At 46.6% G+C, this 18,963-nt stretch overlaps 1 protein-coding gene across 1 annotated transcript in view; it reads right to left on the reverse strand.

Moving 5' to 3' along the window:
- Positions 1-18,963, reverse strand: part of LOC134949609 (butyrophilin subfamily 2 member A2-like) — a 67,558-nt gene that overhangs the window by 19,104 nt on the left and 29,491 nt on the right. The window contains exon 2 of the mRNA XM_063938302.1: positions 514-864. Coding sequence (XP_063794372.1) covers positions 514-864 — 351 coding nt within the window. The remainder of the gene's footprint in view (positions 1-513; positions 865-18,963) is intronic.

Raw genomic sequence — 18,963 nt, forward strand, 5'->3', positions numbered from 1 at the left:
ACTGCCTGAGGAAGGGGCCAAGTGCTGTGAAACGCGTTGCAGATTTTATGTGAAAACTTTATTTTTTCTTTTTATGCTTCCTTTTTATCTTGTCCAATCACTTTTGTCTACATAGTGTATTTTAGACTATTTTATTTTTGACACTCCTTATTTACATATTGCAGCTGTGAGTATGAAGTTTCTTTGACCCTAAACATTTCCATAACGTTGCATGTCTCTTTAAGATGGAGAGTACGGGACTGGATTCACATACTTGTGTTAAAGACACTTTTAAATAAACTTGCACCCTTCTTTGTGCCGAAGAGATCTTGTACTACAAGTCCTAGCATGCCCAGCCAGCTACTTGTTGCCAAACTTAACATGTATTGCTAGGTATAACATTTTATTTAATAAGATGGTGCTTTGTGCAAAATTACATTTACTTTCTTTAAATGAAACGAAATATGACCAAAAATAATTGGTTGCTAGGGGTAACAGCACATTTTATTATTGATTGCCTGCTGCTAAACTGACCTATGACGATGAGCTCTGTGACTGCTTCCTCATACTGTGTACTGCTTATGTTCTCCACCAAACAGTGATAGGTATCTGCATCGGAGAGACTGACATTGTGCAGTACCAGCGTCAGGTCTCCAGCATCGGTCCTTCCCTGGAGAGACGCCCTTCCGCTGTACTCTGCGCTCTGCTGATCTCTCTCCTCCTTCCCATTCTTCAGCAGGAGGACAGTGGAGTGAAAGAGGGAACGAAACCAGTGCACTGTGAGTCCAGTAAGTCCAAGAGGAGGCGAGAGAGTGCAGTGCAGAAACGCGTCTGATCCCACTTCTGCCACCAATGTCCTGTCCTGTGATTCCACCTGAAACCTACCTGTAAGAGAGAGCGAGAGAGAGAGAGAGAGAGAGAAAACTGATACTGAGACAAATCCCATAGAGTGTCATAAAACACAAGTCTGTGCACCAGTGTATGAATGTGTTACACAAGTGTGCCCTTGGGCAACTAATTTGCACAGCTCCCATGCACTTGAGGACTGAAATATGAGAGATGTTGCCTGTGTTCCATTCCCTTCTCTGTTACACCTCAGACAAGCAACATTTATTGCATTTTTTCATTCTCTGTATGTTATTTGTAGGTTGCCTACGCTGCAGCCACACCTCAATTTCTGCGTATGCATCGCAGTTTCTATGACTGCATACGCAATTTTGCGTATGCATCAGTGGGAATCTTTTTCCTTTCTGGACGACTCATTATATGTGATTTTTAGCAGAAGTAGGATTGAGAAAATAACTATTTCTGTCTCCGTAGTGGTCCAAGCTGAATGAGGCTCAATGTAACTTTTTTTGACATTGTTATCGCCCTAATCCTAACACTAAACCTGAAGCCTAACCCTAGTTGCAGCCTCGTCCAGCCGGAGTCCCAATGGCCGCAGCATCTGTGGCAAAAATCACAGACAAAATGGCAACCGCGCATGCACAGTAGTAAAATTAGCCTCTGGAACATGGTGGGCGCCATGTTTCTGGAGCTCTGCACATGCGCAGTAGACTCTGCACAATGCCGGAGCCTACTGCAGAGGGGAAGTGGAGGGGGCCCACCCGGAATCTGAACAGGAGCCCCCTCCTCTGTTAAAACGCCCCTGATCTCAGGAGTTTTGGTTTCTTCGGCCTTTATGGGAATCCCATAAAGGTCGAAGTTTTGGTTACTGGAATATTTGTGATGATGGTGATGCCATTGATTGGAAAAAAAAGTGCTCATATACTACTAAATACTAGGATATTTCTGGTGACGACAGTAGATAAAAATATTGGGAAAGATTATCCATAGACCAGGGCCGAAACTAGGGTCTCTGTCACCCGGGGCAAGACAGTCATTTGGCGCAAAACCCCCCCACCCCCACCACCGCCCCGTTATACAGAAATACATCCTCCCATACATGTACACACCATCAATAATACACAGTACGGTACATATCTACACAGCCCCTGAATATACACATACTACCAAAATTAACATATATACGTGCCCCTGTATATACACATACCCCAATATACTGTGATTAAATACACCCCTCCTATACATACAAATGAAGTACGCACCCTGGGTACTCCAGCATACACACACAACACCGGGTTACGCTGCACTGCTCCAGTACACACGCAGGGTTACACTGCACTGCTCCAACACATGCACACAGGGTTACACTGCACTGCTCCAACACATGCACACACACAAAGGGTTACACTGCACTGCTCCAACACACATACACACAGGGTTACACTGCACTGCTCCAACACATACACACACAGGGTTACACTGCACTGCTCCAACACATGCTCTCTCTCACACACACACACACACACACACACACACACACACACACACACACACACACACACGGTTACACTGCACTGCTCCAACACACATACACACACAGGGTTACACTTCACTGCTCCAACACACATACACACAGGGTTACACTGCACTGCTTCAACATACACACACAGGGTTACACTGCACTGCTCCAACACACACACACACACACACACACACACACACACACACACACACACACACACACAGTTACACTGCACTGCTCCAACACACATACACACACAGGGTTACACTGCACTGCTCCAACACACATACACACAGGGTTACACTAAACTGCTCCAGCACACACACTCACACACAGGGTTACACTTCACTGCTCCAACACACATACACACAGGCTTACACTGCACTGCTTCAACATACACACACAGGGTTACACTGCACTGCTCCAACACACACACACACACACACACACACACACACACACACGCACACACACACACACACGGTTACACTGCACTGCTCCAACACACATACACACACAGGGTTACACTGCACTGCTCCAACACACATACACACAGGGTTACACTGAACTGCACTGCACACACACACACACACACACACACGCACACACACACACACACACGGTTACACTGCACTGCTCCAACACACATACACACACAGGGTTACACTGCACTGCTCCAACACACATACACACAGGGTTACACTGAACTGCTCCAGCACACACACTCACACACAGGGTTACACTTCACTGCTCCAACACACATACACACAGGGTTACACTGCACTGCTTCAACATACACACACAGGGTTATACTGCACTGCTCCAACACATGCACACACACATAGGGTTACACTGCACTGCTCCAACACACATACACACACAGGGTTACACTGCACTGCTCCAACACACATACACACAGGGTTACACTGAACTGTTCAAGCACACATACACACAGGGTTACACTGCACTGCTTCAACACACACACACACACACACACACACACACACACACACTCAAGGTTACGCTGCACTGCTCACACACATTAGGTTAACGTACACTGCACACACACATATTGTACATATATAGCTGCCCGCCTCTCCCTACCTACTTTTAGTGCTGATCTGCTGTGTCCGTCAGGGCCCCCTCCTCTCCATTTCCGAAGCGTGCTGTCAGTCACACACACAGCGCTGGCAGAGGCGACGGCTTTGTTACTTTCCGTGAAGCTGCTCTAGCCTCTACGCCGGGAAGCGTCCTAGCGCAGCTGAGCGGGACGGCGCCTCTTCAACCCTGCGCCGTCCTGCACTGCCAGTGGTAGTTCCCGCTTGCTGCCTCGCGCAGGCGCCCTCTCCTTTTCCGCGCCCAGGTCGCGTGCCCCCCTAGCCCCCCCTAGTTGCGGCTCTGATAGACACACACCCCCCAACTTTTTGGCCATTACAGTACCGTTTTTTTATGGTCTGTACCAGCCGAAAGGGGCCTTGTACCGATTTCAGTGTCTCCCTTGTCCTATAGATTCATATGGCAGCGCCACGTGGCCACGCCCCCTTTACCTGTGGCCATGCCCCTTCTTTTAGTTTGTACCGATTTCTTCTGTAAGGATGTTGGAGGGTATGTAGACAGGGACAAAGTCAGAAATGTGTGTACAGTATAATGAGACTATAGACCCCTATGTTACTGCTGCCGTCAACAAGACAAAGTATAATGCGAAAATGTGGTGGCACCAACAGGAAATAAAACAAAATGATCTAGGAATAGATTGTATATTAGTGTAGATGTGTATACAGTCATTATAAAAGCATGCTGATGTGCCTGGTTCCAACTGGGCAAAGGTTTGCTGGGTGGTTGCAAATAACTGTCCAGTTTCCAGACTACCCAGCAGGTCACATGTTCAAAGTCAACCAGCCAGTGCACAGGGAGAGTTCACCAACTGTCACAGTGGTGATGCATTGGAAATGGCAGGCGGACGTTTTGCCACATACAGTAACTCCAAAACTAAGCAACCAATTGCAACGCTAATATTTTTCTGAAAACCTACGGACCAAGAGCCTTATTCAGGTTTGTTAGCAAGCCAAAAGAGCACACTAATGGGTAAAACCATGTTACACTGCAGGTGGGGCAGATGTAACATGTGCAGAGAGAGTTAGATTTGGGTGGGGTGTGTTCAAACTAAAATCTAAATTGCAGTGTAAAAATAAAGCAGCCAGTATTTACCCTGCACAGAAACAATATAACCCACCCACATCTAACTCTCTCTGCACATGTTACATCTGCCCCACCTGCAGTGCAACATGCAGGGCCGTAGCTATGCCAATCGGGGCCCCATAGCATAATTCCATGCGCCCCAGAGATGACTCGGGCCCCATAGCAGCCGCATCCCCTGCAACTATGGTAGCTACGCCTTTGGCAACATTGTATTGCCCATTAGAGTGCTTTTTTGGTTTGCTAACAAACATGAATAACCTTCCAAGACCTTTAATTTGGTATTTGATGTGCCATTCTCAGACAACGGCATCATAGAAATATGTTACTCATAAAAGTCGTCCTTCTGCTAGTAATACATAGATGACAGAGTAGGAAAAAAACAACAGATCAAAAGTCAAAATAACACAATTTTACGTGTTTAGCAATTTCCACCATCGTTACATTTTTGGGTGAAGTCTAAAAGAAAAAGAAAGAACACAAAACCTCACAGTTCCATAAACACTTAAACATGAGTACGGATTTGGAAACAAAACCAAAACTCTCTCATCTCTAATACTGTGTTTTGGCTTTGGGGGAAAAAAAAAAAAAAAAAAAAATATATATATATATGTGTCTGTCTATCTATCTATCTATCTATCTATCTATCTATCTATCTATCTATCTATCTATCTATATTAGAATTATAACAGGTAATAAGAAATACATATACACAAATATATACTGTATATGTGTATCTATATATATATATATATATATATATATCTATATATATATATTAGAATTATAACAGGTAATAAGAAATACATACTGTATGTTCTCAGTGATATATGTAAAATTACACAAGTAGTAATGTTTAAATGATATCTGGAAAATCCAAAAGAAATCTCAGTACAGGAGTGTATTGGGGTATTGGGAGATCTTTTTGGATTGCATCTTAAATAGCCCGGGTTCTATTACTGCTGGGTTCAATGGTGGTCATTCCGAGTTGATTGCTAGCTGCATTTGTTCGCTGTGCAGCGATGATGCAAAAAAATGGCACTTCTGCACATGCGTTTGCGGCGCAATGCTCACACGCGACGTACTATTACAACGAACTAAGTAGTTTTGCACAGGGTCTAGCGAAGCTTTTCAGTCGCACAGGCAGCCGCAGAGTGATTGACAGGAAGAGGGCGTTTCTGGGTGTCAACTGACTGTTTTCAGGGAGTGTTCGGAAAAACGCAGGTGTGACAGGAAAAACGCAGGTGTGGCTGTGCGAATGCAGCGCGTGTTTGTGACGTCAAATCAGGAACTGAATGGTCTGAAGTCATCGCAAGCGTTGAGTAGATCTGGAGCTACTCTGAAACTGCACAAAAATATTTTGTAGCCGCTCTGCGATCCCTTCGTTCGCACTTCTGCTAAGCTAAAATACACTCCCAGTGGGCGGCGGCATAGCGTTTGCACGTCTGCTAAAAACTGCTAGCGAGCGAACAACTCGGAATGACCACCAATATTCTTTTATTTAAATCTCCCTATTGGGGGCTGGGGTTTGGGCACACACATACTGAACCTGGTTTTCATAGCAACCAGCAGAAAATTTGGAAGAACATTGAGCATGTATACTACTGCTGTTGTTATTATTATTATTATTATTATGCTTTATTTATATGGCGCCACAAGGGATCCGCAGCGCAGTACATAAACAAATGAGCAAAACAAGAAGACAGTGACTTACAATTCAATACAATATAGGACAAGTACAGGCAGGGGCGGAACTTCCGGAAACAACGGAGTCAGTTGCCGCCGGGCTCCAGCCCTAAAGGGGGCTCTTTCTCCATTGTCCCCCGGCTGTTCCGTGCCCTTCCTACTAAATAGACAAAGGTGTTGCCGAGGGGAGAGATGCGTCAGCGGGGGCTGGCAGTTTGTACTCCCCCTGCCGTAACACCCTTCTTTCCACCTTTTTCAAAACCCAGCCCGGCAGCCTCGCGGCCACCACCACCACTAGCTGCAGCACTGCCAGCGGTGGGGTGCCGCCGGCTTCTTCTCACACCGCAGATAGCCGGGCGGCACTGCAGCTGCCCGTCTGATTGCTCCGCCCCCTCCCAGCTCCCAGCCTCTGCTGCCCAGTGATCCAGGAGCCAGCTGCTAGGAAACAAGGAAGAAGTGGCCCAGCTTCAGCGAGCGAGTCTGGACACTGGCGGAGGAAAGCCATGATAACTTCAACAGGATAATGGGGAGAGGAGAGACAGAGGTATGGGACGGGGACTGCGCGGGGTGCAGGGCTGTTACGCAGCTCTCTTTATCCTGTTACTAGGTAATATAACAGAGAGAGTGGGACTGGAGGTACGGCAAACAGTATAAGTTACTGTATACATGGAGAGTGAGGCCGAGCTGCCAACTACCTCCTCCAAGTCCCACCATTGTTGAATTCAGGGCCGTGTCCTGGACCTGTCTCCCCTGTCCTATCTCTGTCCCCCTGTCCTGTCGCTGTCACCTCTGTGCCAGCCCTGTCTCCCCTCTTTCCTGGTCCTTCTGTCCTACCCCTGTCACCTCTGTCCTGCCTGTCACCACTGTCCTGACGCTGCCACCTCTGTGCCAGCCCTGCCTCCCCTCTTTCCTGGCCCTTCTGTCCTGCCCGTCACCCCTGTCCTGCCCCTGTCACTGCTGTCCTGCCCCTGTCACTTCTTTCCTGCCCCTGTCACCCCTGTCCTGCCCCTGTCACCGCTGTCCTGCCCCTGTCACCGCTGTCCTGCCCCTGTCATAGCTGTCCTGCCCCTGTCACAGCTGTCCTGCCCCTGTCACCGCTGTCCTGCCCCTGTCACCTCTGTCCTTCCCATCACCACTTTCCTACCCCTTTCACCGCTGTCCTGCCCCTGTCACCTCTGTCCTTCCCATCACCACTTTCCTACCCCTTTCACCGCTGTCCTGCCCCTGTCACCGCTGTCCTGCCCCTGTCACAGCTGTCCTGCCCCTGTCACCGCTGTCCTGCCCCTGTCACCCCTGTCCTGCCCCTGTCACCTCTGTCCTTCCCATCACCACTTTCCTACCCCTGTCACCGCTGTCCTGCCCCTGTCACCCCTGTCCTGCCCCTGTCACCTCTGTCCTTCCCATCACCACTTTCCTGCCCCTGTCATCACTGTCCTGGCCCTGTCACCCCTCTGTTCTGTACTGTCCTCATCACCTCTGTCTCCTCTGTCCTGGCCCTGTCACCTATGTCATTGTCGTGTTCCTGTCACCACTCTCTTGTCCCTGTCACCTCTATCCTGGTTATCTATCTTGGCCCTGTCATTTCAGTTCTTCCCCACTTTACTGTCCCTGTCATCTCTGTATTGGCCCTGTCACCTCTGTCCTGTCCCTGACACGCTTCCCTCCTATCTCCTCTGTTCTGTCCTGGCCCTGTCACCCTTGTCCTATTCCTGTCCCCTCTGTCTTTTTTATGTCCTGGCCACACCGTACTGTCTCTGTCACCTCAGTACTTGCCCTGTCACACCTGTCCTGGCACTGTACCTCCTGGTCCTGTCACCTTTGTCCTAGCCCCAAATTATGTATAATTTTTCCTTTTTTTTTCTTCAAGGGGTAGGGGCACCAAACTCTAACTTGCCTCCGGGCAACGAGGATGAACTTACGCCACTGAGTACAGGGTATATAAACATAGCTGTGTCAGCAGATGACACTGCAATAAGTATCAGAGTGGCAGAAACTGAGGGATTTGGGAGTATTGAAAAAAAGATAGGTTAAGTAAGAGACGTAAAAGCACATGAGGGAAGAGGGCCCTGCTCATTATAGCTTACATTCTGAAGGGGAGGGGCAGACAGACAGGGGTGACACAGATGGGGTAGAAAGTGAGCATGGGACAGAGGGCTTGAGAGACAGCTGGGTTTGGTGAAGAAGTGTGTCTAGAGAGCCCGCTTGAAGTTCTGTAGAGAGGTGGAGAGTCTGAGGGGGAGAGGTAGGGAATTCCAGAGAAATGGAGCAACACATGAAAAATCTTGGAGGTAGGAGTGTGAGGAGGTAATCCGTAGGCAGGAGAGTCGGTGTGCATTAGCAGAGAGAAGAGGACAGGTGGGAGTGTAAAGGGAGATAAGGTCAGAGATGTAGGTGGGAGAGAAGTGGGTGACGGCTTTGTAAGTGAGTGTGGGAAGCTTGAAATGGATTCTGAAGGGGAAGGGGAGCCAGTGAAGGGCTTGTAAGAGAGAGAAGAAGGATGTTGTGTGTTTTGTGTGGAAGATGCCTCGGGCAGCAGCACTGAGGATAGAGTGGAGTGGAGAGAGATATTTGTCAGGGGTGACGGCTAGGAGAAGATTACAGTAGTCCCATCTGGAGATGACCAGTGAGTGGATAATGGTCTTAGTAGTATCCTGGGTGAAAAGGGATCTGATCCTGGAAATATTTTTGAGAGAGGTGCTAAATGTGTGGTTTGAAGGAGAGGAAGGAGTCACGGATTACTGCAAGACATCGCACGCACTTGGGGGCTAGAGGAGATAGTAGAGCCAGCAATAGATAATAAAATTGTAGGAGGTGAGGTAGTGCAAGAGGGAGGGAAGATGATCAACTCAGTATTAGACATGTTAAGTTTAAGAAAGTGCTGGGACATCCAAGAAGAGATAGCAGAGAAACAGTTGGATACACGAGTTAGAAGAGCAGGAGAGAGGTCAGGGGAGGAGAGGTAGATTTGAGTATCAGCATAGAGATGATATTGTAAGTCAAAAGAGCTGATGTGTTTACCTAAAGAGGACGTATAGAGAGAGAAAAGGAGAGGACCAAGAGCAGAGCCATGGGGGACACCTACAGTTAGTAGAGGTGGGGGGGGGGGAGGTGGAGCCATGAGAGGAGACAGAAGGAATGCTCAGAAAGGTAGGAGGACAGCCAGGAGAGGGAACTATCACAGAGACAAAGGTCATGAAGGATTTGCAGAAGTAGAAGGTCATCCCAGAGCAAAAGCAGCAGAGAGGTCAAGGAGAATAAGCAAAGAGTAGTGGATCTTGGATTTAGCGGAGAGGAGGTCATTGCAGACTATTGTAAGGGTAGTTTTAGTGGAGAGGATGGAAGCCAGACTGGAATGGGTCAAGCAGTGAGTGGGAGGAAATAAAGGTAGTCAGGCAGTTACAGACAATACGCTCAAGGAGTTTGGCGGCAAAAGGAAGAAGAGAGATAGGTCGATAGTTGGAGAGAGTATGTGGATCAAGGTTAGGTATTTTAAGAATAGTAGAGACAAGTGCATGCTTGAAGGTAGAGGGGACAGTGCCTGATGAGAGGGAGAGATTGAGGAGGTGGGCAAGATGGAAGCAGGCAAAGAGAGAGAGGTAGCGGTGGAGGCAGGAGGGGATAGGGTCAAGTGTGGAGGTGGACTGGGCTGAGGAACGGATGAGGGCCATAGGAGAAAGATGTCAGAGTTGGTAAGAGGGAAGGAGAGGGGTGGTAAGGGATACGTGGTGGCTGGTTTCTGATGGTTTGGTGGGATGTGATGTCCTGACATATGGAGTCAATTTTGGCTGTGAAGTAAGTGGCAAAGTCAAGAGCAGACAGAGAGGAGGGGAAAGGAGGTGGGGGTGGGCAGAGGAGGGAGTTGAGAGTGGCAAAGAAGTGCCGGGGTTGGAAGACTGGGAGGAGATCAGGTTCTTGAAGTATGACTGTTTAACGAGGGAAAGGGCAGCACTGAAGGATGAGAACATAAGTTTGAAATGGAGGAAGTCTGCCTTAGAGCGTGATTTCCTCCACTGTCACTCTGCAGTACGTGAGCATTTTTGCAGATATCTGGTGCATTTGGTGTGCCAGGGTTGAGGTGTTGATCTGCGAGGGTGACTAGTGGTTGGTGGAGCGACAAAGTCAACAGCAGAAATAAGGGATGCATTGTATAGGGAAGAAGCTTGTTCAGGGCATGAGAGAGTCAAGCAGGAAGGATAGGGATGAGGTGTCGATAGCCTCAATGTTACGCTTAGTGATGGTAGCCATAGGAGATAGAGATGGAGAAGCAAAGAGAGGTAAGGTAAAGGAGGGCAGGTGGTGGTTTGAGAGGGGAAAAGGGGAGTTGGAGAAATCAGAAATATCACAGCAGTGAGTGAAGACCAGATCCATGTATGTATGTATGTATGTATGTATATATATATATATATATATATATATATGTATGTGTGTATATACAGTAGCGGATCTTGCCACGGGCAAGCAGGACTTTTGCCCGGGGCACCACCTTCCGGAGGGCGCCGGCGCCCTCCGGAGGGTGCTGCACCATCGCAAGATCCGCTACTGCTGTGCCTCCTGCTGCCCGCTGTGCCCCCTGCTGGTCCCCCGCTGTGAAGGGAACTAGACGTTACGCGTCTAGTTTCCCTTCGTGGAGAGGACCTTTGCTGCATGGTGCGCAATGACGTCATCACGCACCGCAAAGCATTGTGGGACTGACAGACGCTAGGGGTCATAATTGACCTCTAGTGTCTGTCTATGCCAGATCCGAGGACAGGCACGGCGCCGGCGGAGGTCTGCAGCGGTCGGGAGCGGGGATAGTAAGTATACATTTTTTATTTTTTTATTATTTTTCAGCGGCGCTACTCTACTGTCCAGGGGGCGTAACTGACCACGCCCCCTGGATGAAGCCACGCCCCTATTTCCCGCCCGGGGCGCCAAAAGTGCAAGAACCGGCCCTGTGTATGTATGTATGTATGTATGTACGTACGTACGTACGTACGGTGAGAGATAAAGCCAATCAGCTGTTAAAGCCTAATATTTATCTTACTTAAAACCCTCTAAAAGGTGAAAGAACACAGTACGCTATTGGCGTATGGTATACCGTAAGGGTACGCACGTTGTGTAACAATCGCTTAGCCGTAGTCGAGACGCTCGAGCGTCACGTTCGCTTACGGCCAAGAGATCACAGGCAGGCACGCTATAGGCTGCCGACTAACGTAATGGTATGCTACTAGCGTAGCGGACGCTTGGGACCACGAGGAGATCACAAGCGGCGCTGATGCTCACGATGTTAAACCTTTATAACTATACCATAAACAATGTATTTATGCAATAAACCTTGGTGCAGTGATAGGGTGTAAATGTAACACAGTGTAACCTTATTAACTGTACGAGCGTCTCCGACGCTCTGAGAATACTTAGAAATATAATAAATACACAGATACCGGTATTAGGTTCTAACACCTTATATGAACGTTCTATTTGCAAAAGAATAATACATTACAAGTCATACACTACCAAAATAACATTGACCACCTAACCAGAAAACTACACATGAAATACAATAGCAGTACAATAATACTTAAGAGAAAGAGAGAGAAAGAGGAGAAGAGAGAGAGAGAGAGAGATATGGCTCACAATAACAATAAAGGTAATATGGCTGCAGAGAAACTTACGCTCAAGGGAAACAATCGCATGCGCCTCTGGATATCCAGCTCCCGATTATCAGCAATGAGAACCGTTGAAGAGAATAGAGAGCTGGCCCAGAGTGGCTTGTCCTTTTATACCCTACACATAATACAGTACAATGGTCCCTATATTCTTATTGTTCATTGGACACAGGAATTCCTCTTCGCATTATAACAAAAGGTCATAGGTTGATTCATACAGGTGGGCTGTGACTATTTCCAACTGCTCAGGTGGGTGGGAAACTAGGTTTCCCGCCGCATGGATAATAAAGTGCAAATATAGTAAAAGTCCATAAACTTCTTATGTCCATAACTATTCGCACGAGCGAGTTATCCGCTTCAAACCAACACCGGAATATTGCTAATTAAATATTCTTCCGATGGATACTAAACACCACTGTATAACCCTTGTCTGACCCTTCGTATCAAACAAAGAAGGATCTCTCTGTCCACGAACATGCTACATTAACTAAACTTTCAGATTCTATCAAAGGGACCATGATCTACAAAATACATTATATGGTTAAAATATGTAACGATTGAGTCGCCCGCTAGACGCATACAAACTCTACCGTAAATGCGCATACCGTGCGCCTGCGGGTGCACGCAACAGCAAGTATGCGCACGCATGGGAGAGCTCATGCACACGCAGCGGGGACATGCATGAGGTGCAAATATGGCAGTGTGTAGCGTGATATTTTTCTGACTTTGACAGTCCACCCTTTGGCAGTCACCAATTACTGCCACTTTCTAAAACATTTCAAAAAGAGAAAAATATATGTCATGTATAATACATTTCTATGATTGGGTAGGGGAGGAGAGGAGAAGGTAGGAAAGGGTATGACCTAGTGAGATAGCAGAAGCATGTGTGTATGAATCCATGTTTGGGGGGTCATGTATCATCGTGCCGTACGTGTTTTAAATCAAGCTTCGAGGTATTGCGAAGTATACATTTGAATTCCTTCTTATCCCGTGGTACGGGTCTGTGGATGGGCTATCAAACTTTACCGAGCTCTCTTCGGCTTTTGGTTGCAACAAAATGGGGAAGCACATTTTAGTTGATGATACATGAATGGGGGAATATGTGAGTGCTGATATCTGTGCCTGTATTCCCTATCGACTATGTGTGTCATTACCTGAAGGTTGTAGTGATGAAGATAAAGAACACTTATGGTAAATGCATTGATATTCTATGTGAGGTTAATATACATTTGCCGATTGAGGTCTTGTCTGAAGTCTTGTCTGAAGTACATGTTGACTGTAGACTCTTTGTGCTTTTGCTAATAAACGTAAGCAAAGCTTTATCAATGTCCATAGACTTACAAAAAGTGTTGGGCTAGCGTAAAATTAAAAGTACTAGGGATATGGGGGTCTATGGCATAGTCCATCAGTTGTCTGTGAAAAAGGTTGTCAAACTTCTTCTTTAGTCCATCTGTTGTCTGTATACAAGGCTGTCAAAATCTTCTTCCAAGCGGGTCTTTTTACCTTGGAGAAAAACGAGAAACAGGTGAAAGAAACGGACCGTGGAATCACATTTTCATCACAACATTGTCTCTATCGTTGGGTCATAAATCACATCAGTCGTTGTTATTACAGTATCTTCACTCCTTAGACTCATCACTCGGGCGCTACGTTTACACTTTGTTAAAACCCGAACGCATCTAAATATCAGACCGACTAGTATGATGACACCCAGGACACACAAGAGGAATTTCCCTACATCCATGATAATACCTTAGGTCCATTCTCCTAAACCAGAGAACCAATTTCGCGGGTTCAACCATGACACCCAACTGGTCAGCTCATTACCCACAGCGGCAAGCGTGAGATTGTGTTTCCTTCGGAACTCCCATTTTAATTGGAGAATGTCGTCCATCTTTTGGTCTATGACCTCGACCGGGTCCTCGGTGCTATTCGTAATATAAGTGCAGCATTTTACGCCGTACTGCGTTGCCAGTGTGACACAATATCCGCCTGTCACTGCTGTGAGATAATTGAGAATCATCCTATGCTGAACCAGTTCTGTTTTATAAGCTTGGAGCTCCCTTCCAGTATACCAGAATGTGTCATCATACATTTCAGTGATATTGTCTAATAAATTTGCAAGCGCAGATATATATTTATAATTTATCACTCCTCTGGCGGTACGAGTGATATCTAACGCGATTAGGAATTGAATCCCGGTGGATTCACTGATCAGGTCAGAGGCCGGATGCTCTGTTCTCTCTATCAGGTGCCGTTTAACGATGTGCTCGTAATGGGTGTGAGTATAAGGAGCTTGGGCACTGCGGTGAATATCTTTCATTTTAGTATGTGATACAGTCATTACCTCAGGCAGTACTTTTCCAATATAACACAATCCTTCAGAGTTTGGGGCAAGCCACTTATACGCCTTCCTCCCGCATATGAAATATGCATCATCGGGGAGAACATATGGGACGGAGTAGGACATAACCATATTACACATTTTCCATATGAAATTTCCTAACCCTAATTCTCCCATCTGTTTACTACACGTATCAGTTTGTATGATATGTGCACAGTATCCTGGTGATACCTCTCCAACTCTCATGAACCTACTTCCTAGGGTATACCTATATCGGAAATATTTTCCACTACCAGCTATGTGGCGTATAAGTTCTGTGCCTGTTGGCATTCTATCGGCTCTGTATGAAAAGGTCATGGTTTGGTTATTCCATGCAACTTCCCAATTTCCCGGCTTTCGGGGATTGGAAATGTTAAAACATACTAGGGATCTATCCACATGATATTGGTGGAGCTTCAAACTAGGAGGACTGGAGATATTAAACCTCCTGTCCACCGGCCTCCCACCACTTAGCTCAAGTACCTCCCCTATAGTTAAAGGGAAGGGCACTAATCCTGATTTGCTATGGCCTTGAGGTACTTGAGAGCATACCCAACAATCTGTCTGATTTAACACTTTACCCACTAAGGAGTGATAGTCACTCAATGGATGCCGGTCCATGTGGATATTAAAACTGGATTGGCATTTCTTGATACACCCATCCTCAACTACACTGTCACAGAGCCTACAGATACAGTTCTCTTCAGCTAACAATCCTTCACAATTTCTTCTATTGTCAATGCTACCAGATCGTTTTCTGATACTCGCCTTTACTCGGTGATTATGTTGTTCTTGGAAATCTACGCCTCCATCTCTGTCATCAGAACCCATTCCAGAACCTCTCTCGACCTCCATGGTACTCTCGCCGGAACAGACTGCTCTGGTCAACATCATGGTCAACAGAAAAATCCGGATCACAGTCTCTTGGGGCAAGTCCATCTTATAGGAGGAAATGGAGAAGAATGAGAAGGGGGAAAGAAATATTTGAGGGAGATGGGATGGGAGGTGGAGAAAAACAATAAAAGGGAACAGGGGATCGACAACTGCCTCCGATCTTATTATTTTCAATGCTCAGGTGCCGTCTCAGTTCTCCAGAAACAGACACTCCAGTGATACAACTTCCTCTACCGTCTGTTCTTTATCACGGGACCTCTCTGGATCAGCAACCTTCTTACAATGGGACGAATGAACCCAAGTCTCTCTCTCGGCAACCTTCAATGCTGTCGTGCTAATCAATAAGACTTGGTATGGTCCTTCCCATCTGTCAATAAGGCAACCTGAGCGTAGAAAATTCCGTATCATTACATAATCCCCAGGTTCAATGTCATGACAATTACTATCTGGCAAATCAGGAATCACTAACTTCAGATTGTCATTTTGATTCCTTAGCTGTTTACTCATGTTAACCAGGTATTTTACAGTCACTTCATTGTTACACTTCAAATCATCCTGAGGGTTAATCATAACATGCGGTTGTCGACCAAACAAGATTTCAAAGGGGGACAGATTAAGAGGGGACCTGGGAGTGGTTCTGATGCTGTATAGTACAATGGGTAAAGCTTCTGGCCATGTTAATCCTGTTTCTGCCATAACTTTGCTCAATTTATTTTTAATTGTGCTGTTCACTCTTTCCACCTTCGCACTCGCCTGGGGGCGATATGGAGTGTGCAGCTTACTATCAATTCCCATCAACTTACACATTCCTTGAAAGACATCACCTGTAAAATGGGTACCCCTATCACTTTCAATTATTCTAGGGATACCATATCTACACACAAATTCCTGCACAATTTTCTTAGCAGTAAACATAGCGGTATTTGTGGCCGCAGGAAATGCTTCGACCCAATTTGAAAACACATCTATACAAACAAGTACATATTTCAAATTTCGACAAGGGGGTAATTGTATAAAATCAATCTGTATTACCTGAAAAGGGCCGCCTGTAGGTGGGATATGAGATGGTTCTGTTGGTATTGCCTTTCCGATGTTCTTCCTCAAGCAGGTAAGGCATGACATTGCTCTCTTACCTGCATGGGATGAGAATCCTGGGGCGCACCAATATGCTCTTACCAACTTGCACATTCCCTCCTTGCCCAGATGAGTCAGCCCATGTGCTGCTTCAGCCAAACATGGAAGATATGCTCTGGGGGCCACTGGTTTACCCTGTCCATCTGTCCAGAGTCCTGAGGACTCCTGGCCATATCCTTTTGCCTTCCAGACTGCCTTTTCCTGTGTGGAACACAAATTTTGCATCTCACACAACTTCTGTGTGTTGATGGTATTAAATACCATCAATTGTGTGATGTCTGTCTGTCTGGGGGTACCGGCTGCTAACTTAGCAGCTTCGTCTGCTCGGCTGTTACCAAGTGATACTGGGTCCTGGCTATATGTATGTGCTTTACACTTGATAACAGCCACTCTGTCAGGTTCCTGTATCGCTGTTAGAAGTCTTTTGATGTGAGCTGCATGCGCTATCGGTGTACCAGCTGCCGTCATGAAATTTCTGAGGCGCCATAGGGCTCCGAAATCATGGACTACCCCGAAGGCGTATCTAGAATCGGTGTAGATATTGGCTGACTTGCCCTTAGCCAATTCACATGCTCTGGTTAGGGCAACCAGTTCAGCAACCTGGGTTGAGTGAGGTGGGCCTAGCGGTTCTGCTTCTATGGTGCCTTGGTCATCTACGACTGCGTATCCAGTACACAAGTCTCCCGAGTCTGTCTGTCTGTGACAACTACCGTCAGTGTAGAAAGTAAAATCTACATCTTCCAGTGGGTTGTCACTGATATCAGGCCTTGCCGTGAAATTTTGGGTCAAATATTCCATACAATCATGTGTGTCATCCCTTGTATTAAATCTTCCTTCCCCACCACTCTCATCCTCCACCCTTTGTGCCTGTCCAGGCACACCTGGGAGATATGTTGCAGGATTTAATGCACTGCATCTCCTTATGGTGATGTTTACGGGGGCCATTAATGCCAATTCCCATCTTGTAAACCGCGCTGATGAGACGTGCCTGGTTTGGGCAGAATTCAACAAGGCTGACACTGCATGTGGCGTATGAATTGTGAGGTTGTGTCCTAGCACTACATCTTCGCTTTTTGTAACTAGCAATGCTATTGCAGCGACACTTCGCAAGCATGTGGGGAGGGATCGCGCTACCGTATCTAGCTGAGCGCTGTAGTATGCTACCGGCCTGCTGGCATCACCGTGCTTTTGGGTTAGGACACCTGCTGCGCAACCAGCACTTTCTGTTCCGTACAGTTCAAAGGGTTTCCCATAGTCTGGCATACCTAATGCTGGTGCCTGCGTTAGGCACTGTTTAAGTCTCTCAAAAGCCATCTCGGATTCGTCTGTATGCGAAATCCGATCAGGTTTGTTTGATGAGACCATCTCTTGCAAGGGTAGTGCTAGAATGGAAAAACCTGGGATCCAGTTACGGCAATACCCACACATTCCTAAAAACGTTCTGATCTGTTGCTGGGTTTGTGGCAGAGTCATGTCTCTAATTGCTTGAATTCTATCAGCGGTCAGGTGTCTCAGTCCTTGTGTTAGACAGTGTCCCAGATATTTTACTTTAGGCTGGCATAATTGTAGTTTGTCTTTGGAAACCTTGTGTCCTGTGTCTGAAAGATGAAACAGGAGCTGTTTCGTATCCTTCAGGGACGCTTCCAGTGAATCTGAACACAGTAGTAAATCATCCACATACTGTATCAATATTGATACACTCTCTGGTTGGAAAGACTGTAAACAATCATGCAAAGCCTGTGAAAATATACTTGGACTGTCTATGAAACCTTGCGGTAATCGAGTCCATGTATATTGGACTCCTCTGTATGTAAATGCAAACAAATATTGGCTGTCAGGATGCAGGGGTACCGAAAAGAAGGCGGAGCAGAGGTCAATAACAGTGAAAAATTTCGCAGTGGGAGGGATCTGCATAAGGATGACAGCTGGATTTGGCACTACGGGGAATTGACTCTCAACTATTTTGTTAATCCCCCTTAGATCCTGCACTAGCCTGTAACCCCTCCCCCCACTCTTTTTCACAGGGAAGATGGGACTATTGGCAGTGCTGGATGTTCTTACCAGAATGCCCTGCTGTAGCAAGCGCTCTATTACTGGGTAAACTCCTAACTCCACCTCTGGCTTCAGAGGGTATTGTGGGATTTTTGGAGCTATCCTACCATCTTTTACTTGCACAACTACTGGAGCTACGTTTGCCATTAATCCAGTGTCTTGTCCATCTTTAGTCCACAGTGACTCTGGTATTTGGGATGTCATTTCTTCTACCTGGGATGGATTCCTATTTAATATAACTGTGTGGGACATTAATTTTGATGGGGAGTCTAACATGTCTCGCACTTCCTGAGCGTGATTCTCAGGTATGTCTAAGAATACACCTTCAGGAGTACAATAAATGACGCACCCCATTTTACACAATAAATCTCTTCCCAGGAGATTAGTCGGTGCCGATGCCGCCAGCAAAAAGGAATGCTTGGTATGCAAAGGCCCTATTGTAATCTCTGCTGGTTTGCTAACAGGGTAGTGCTGGACTACTCCCGTTACTCCCATGGCTGGAATTGTCTTACCAGTGGTTCTCATGCCCACTGTCGAATTTATCACTGATTTGGCCGCCCCCGTATCTACAAGGAAATTTAATGATTTACCAGCTACATCAATTGTGACCTCGGGTTCACTTCCAA

The sequence above is a fragment of the Pseudophryne corroboree genome, chromosome 8 (assembly GCF_028390025.1).
Source record: "Pseudophryne corroboree isolate aPseCor3 chromosome 8, aPseCor3.hap2, whole genome shotgun sequence".
Taxonomy (NCBI): Eukaryota; Metazoa; Chordata; class Amphibia; order Anura; family Myobatrachidae; genus Pseudophryne; species Pseudophryne corroboree.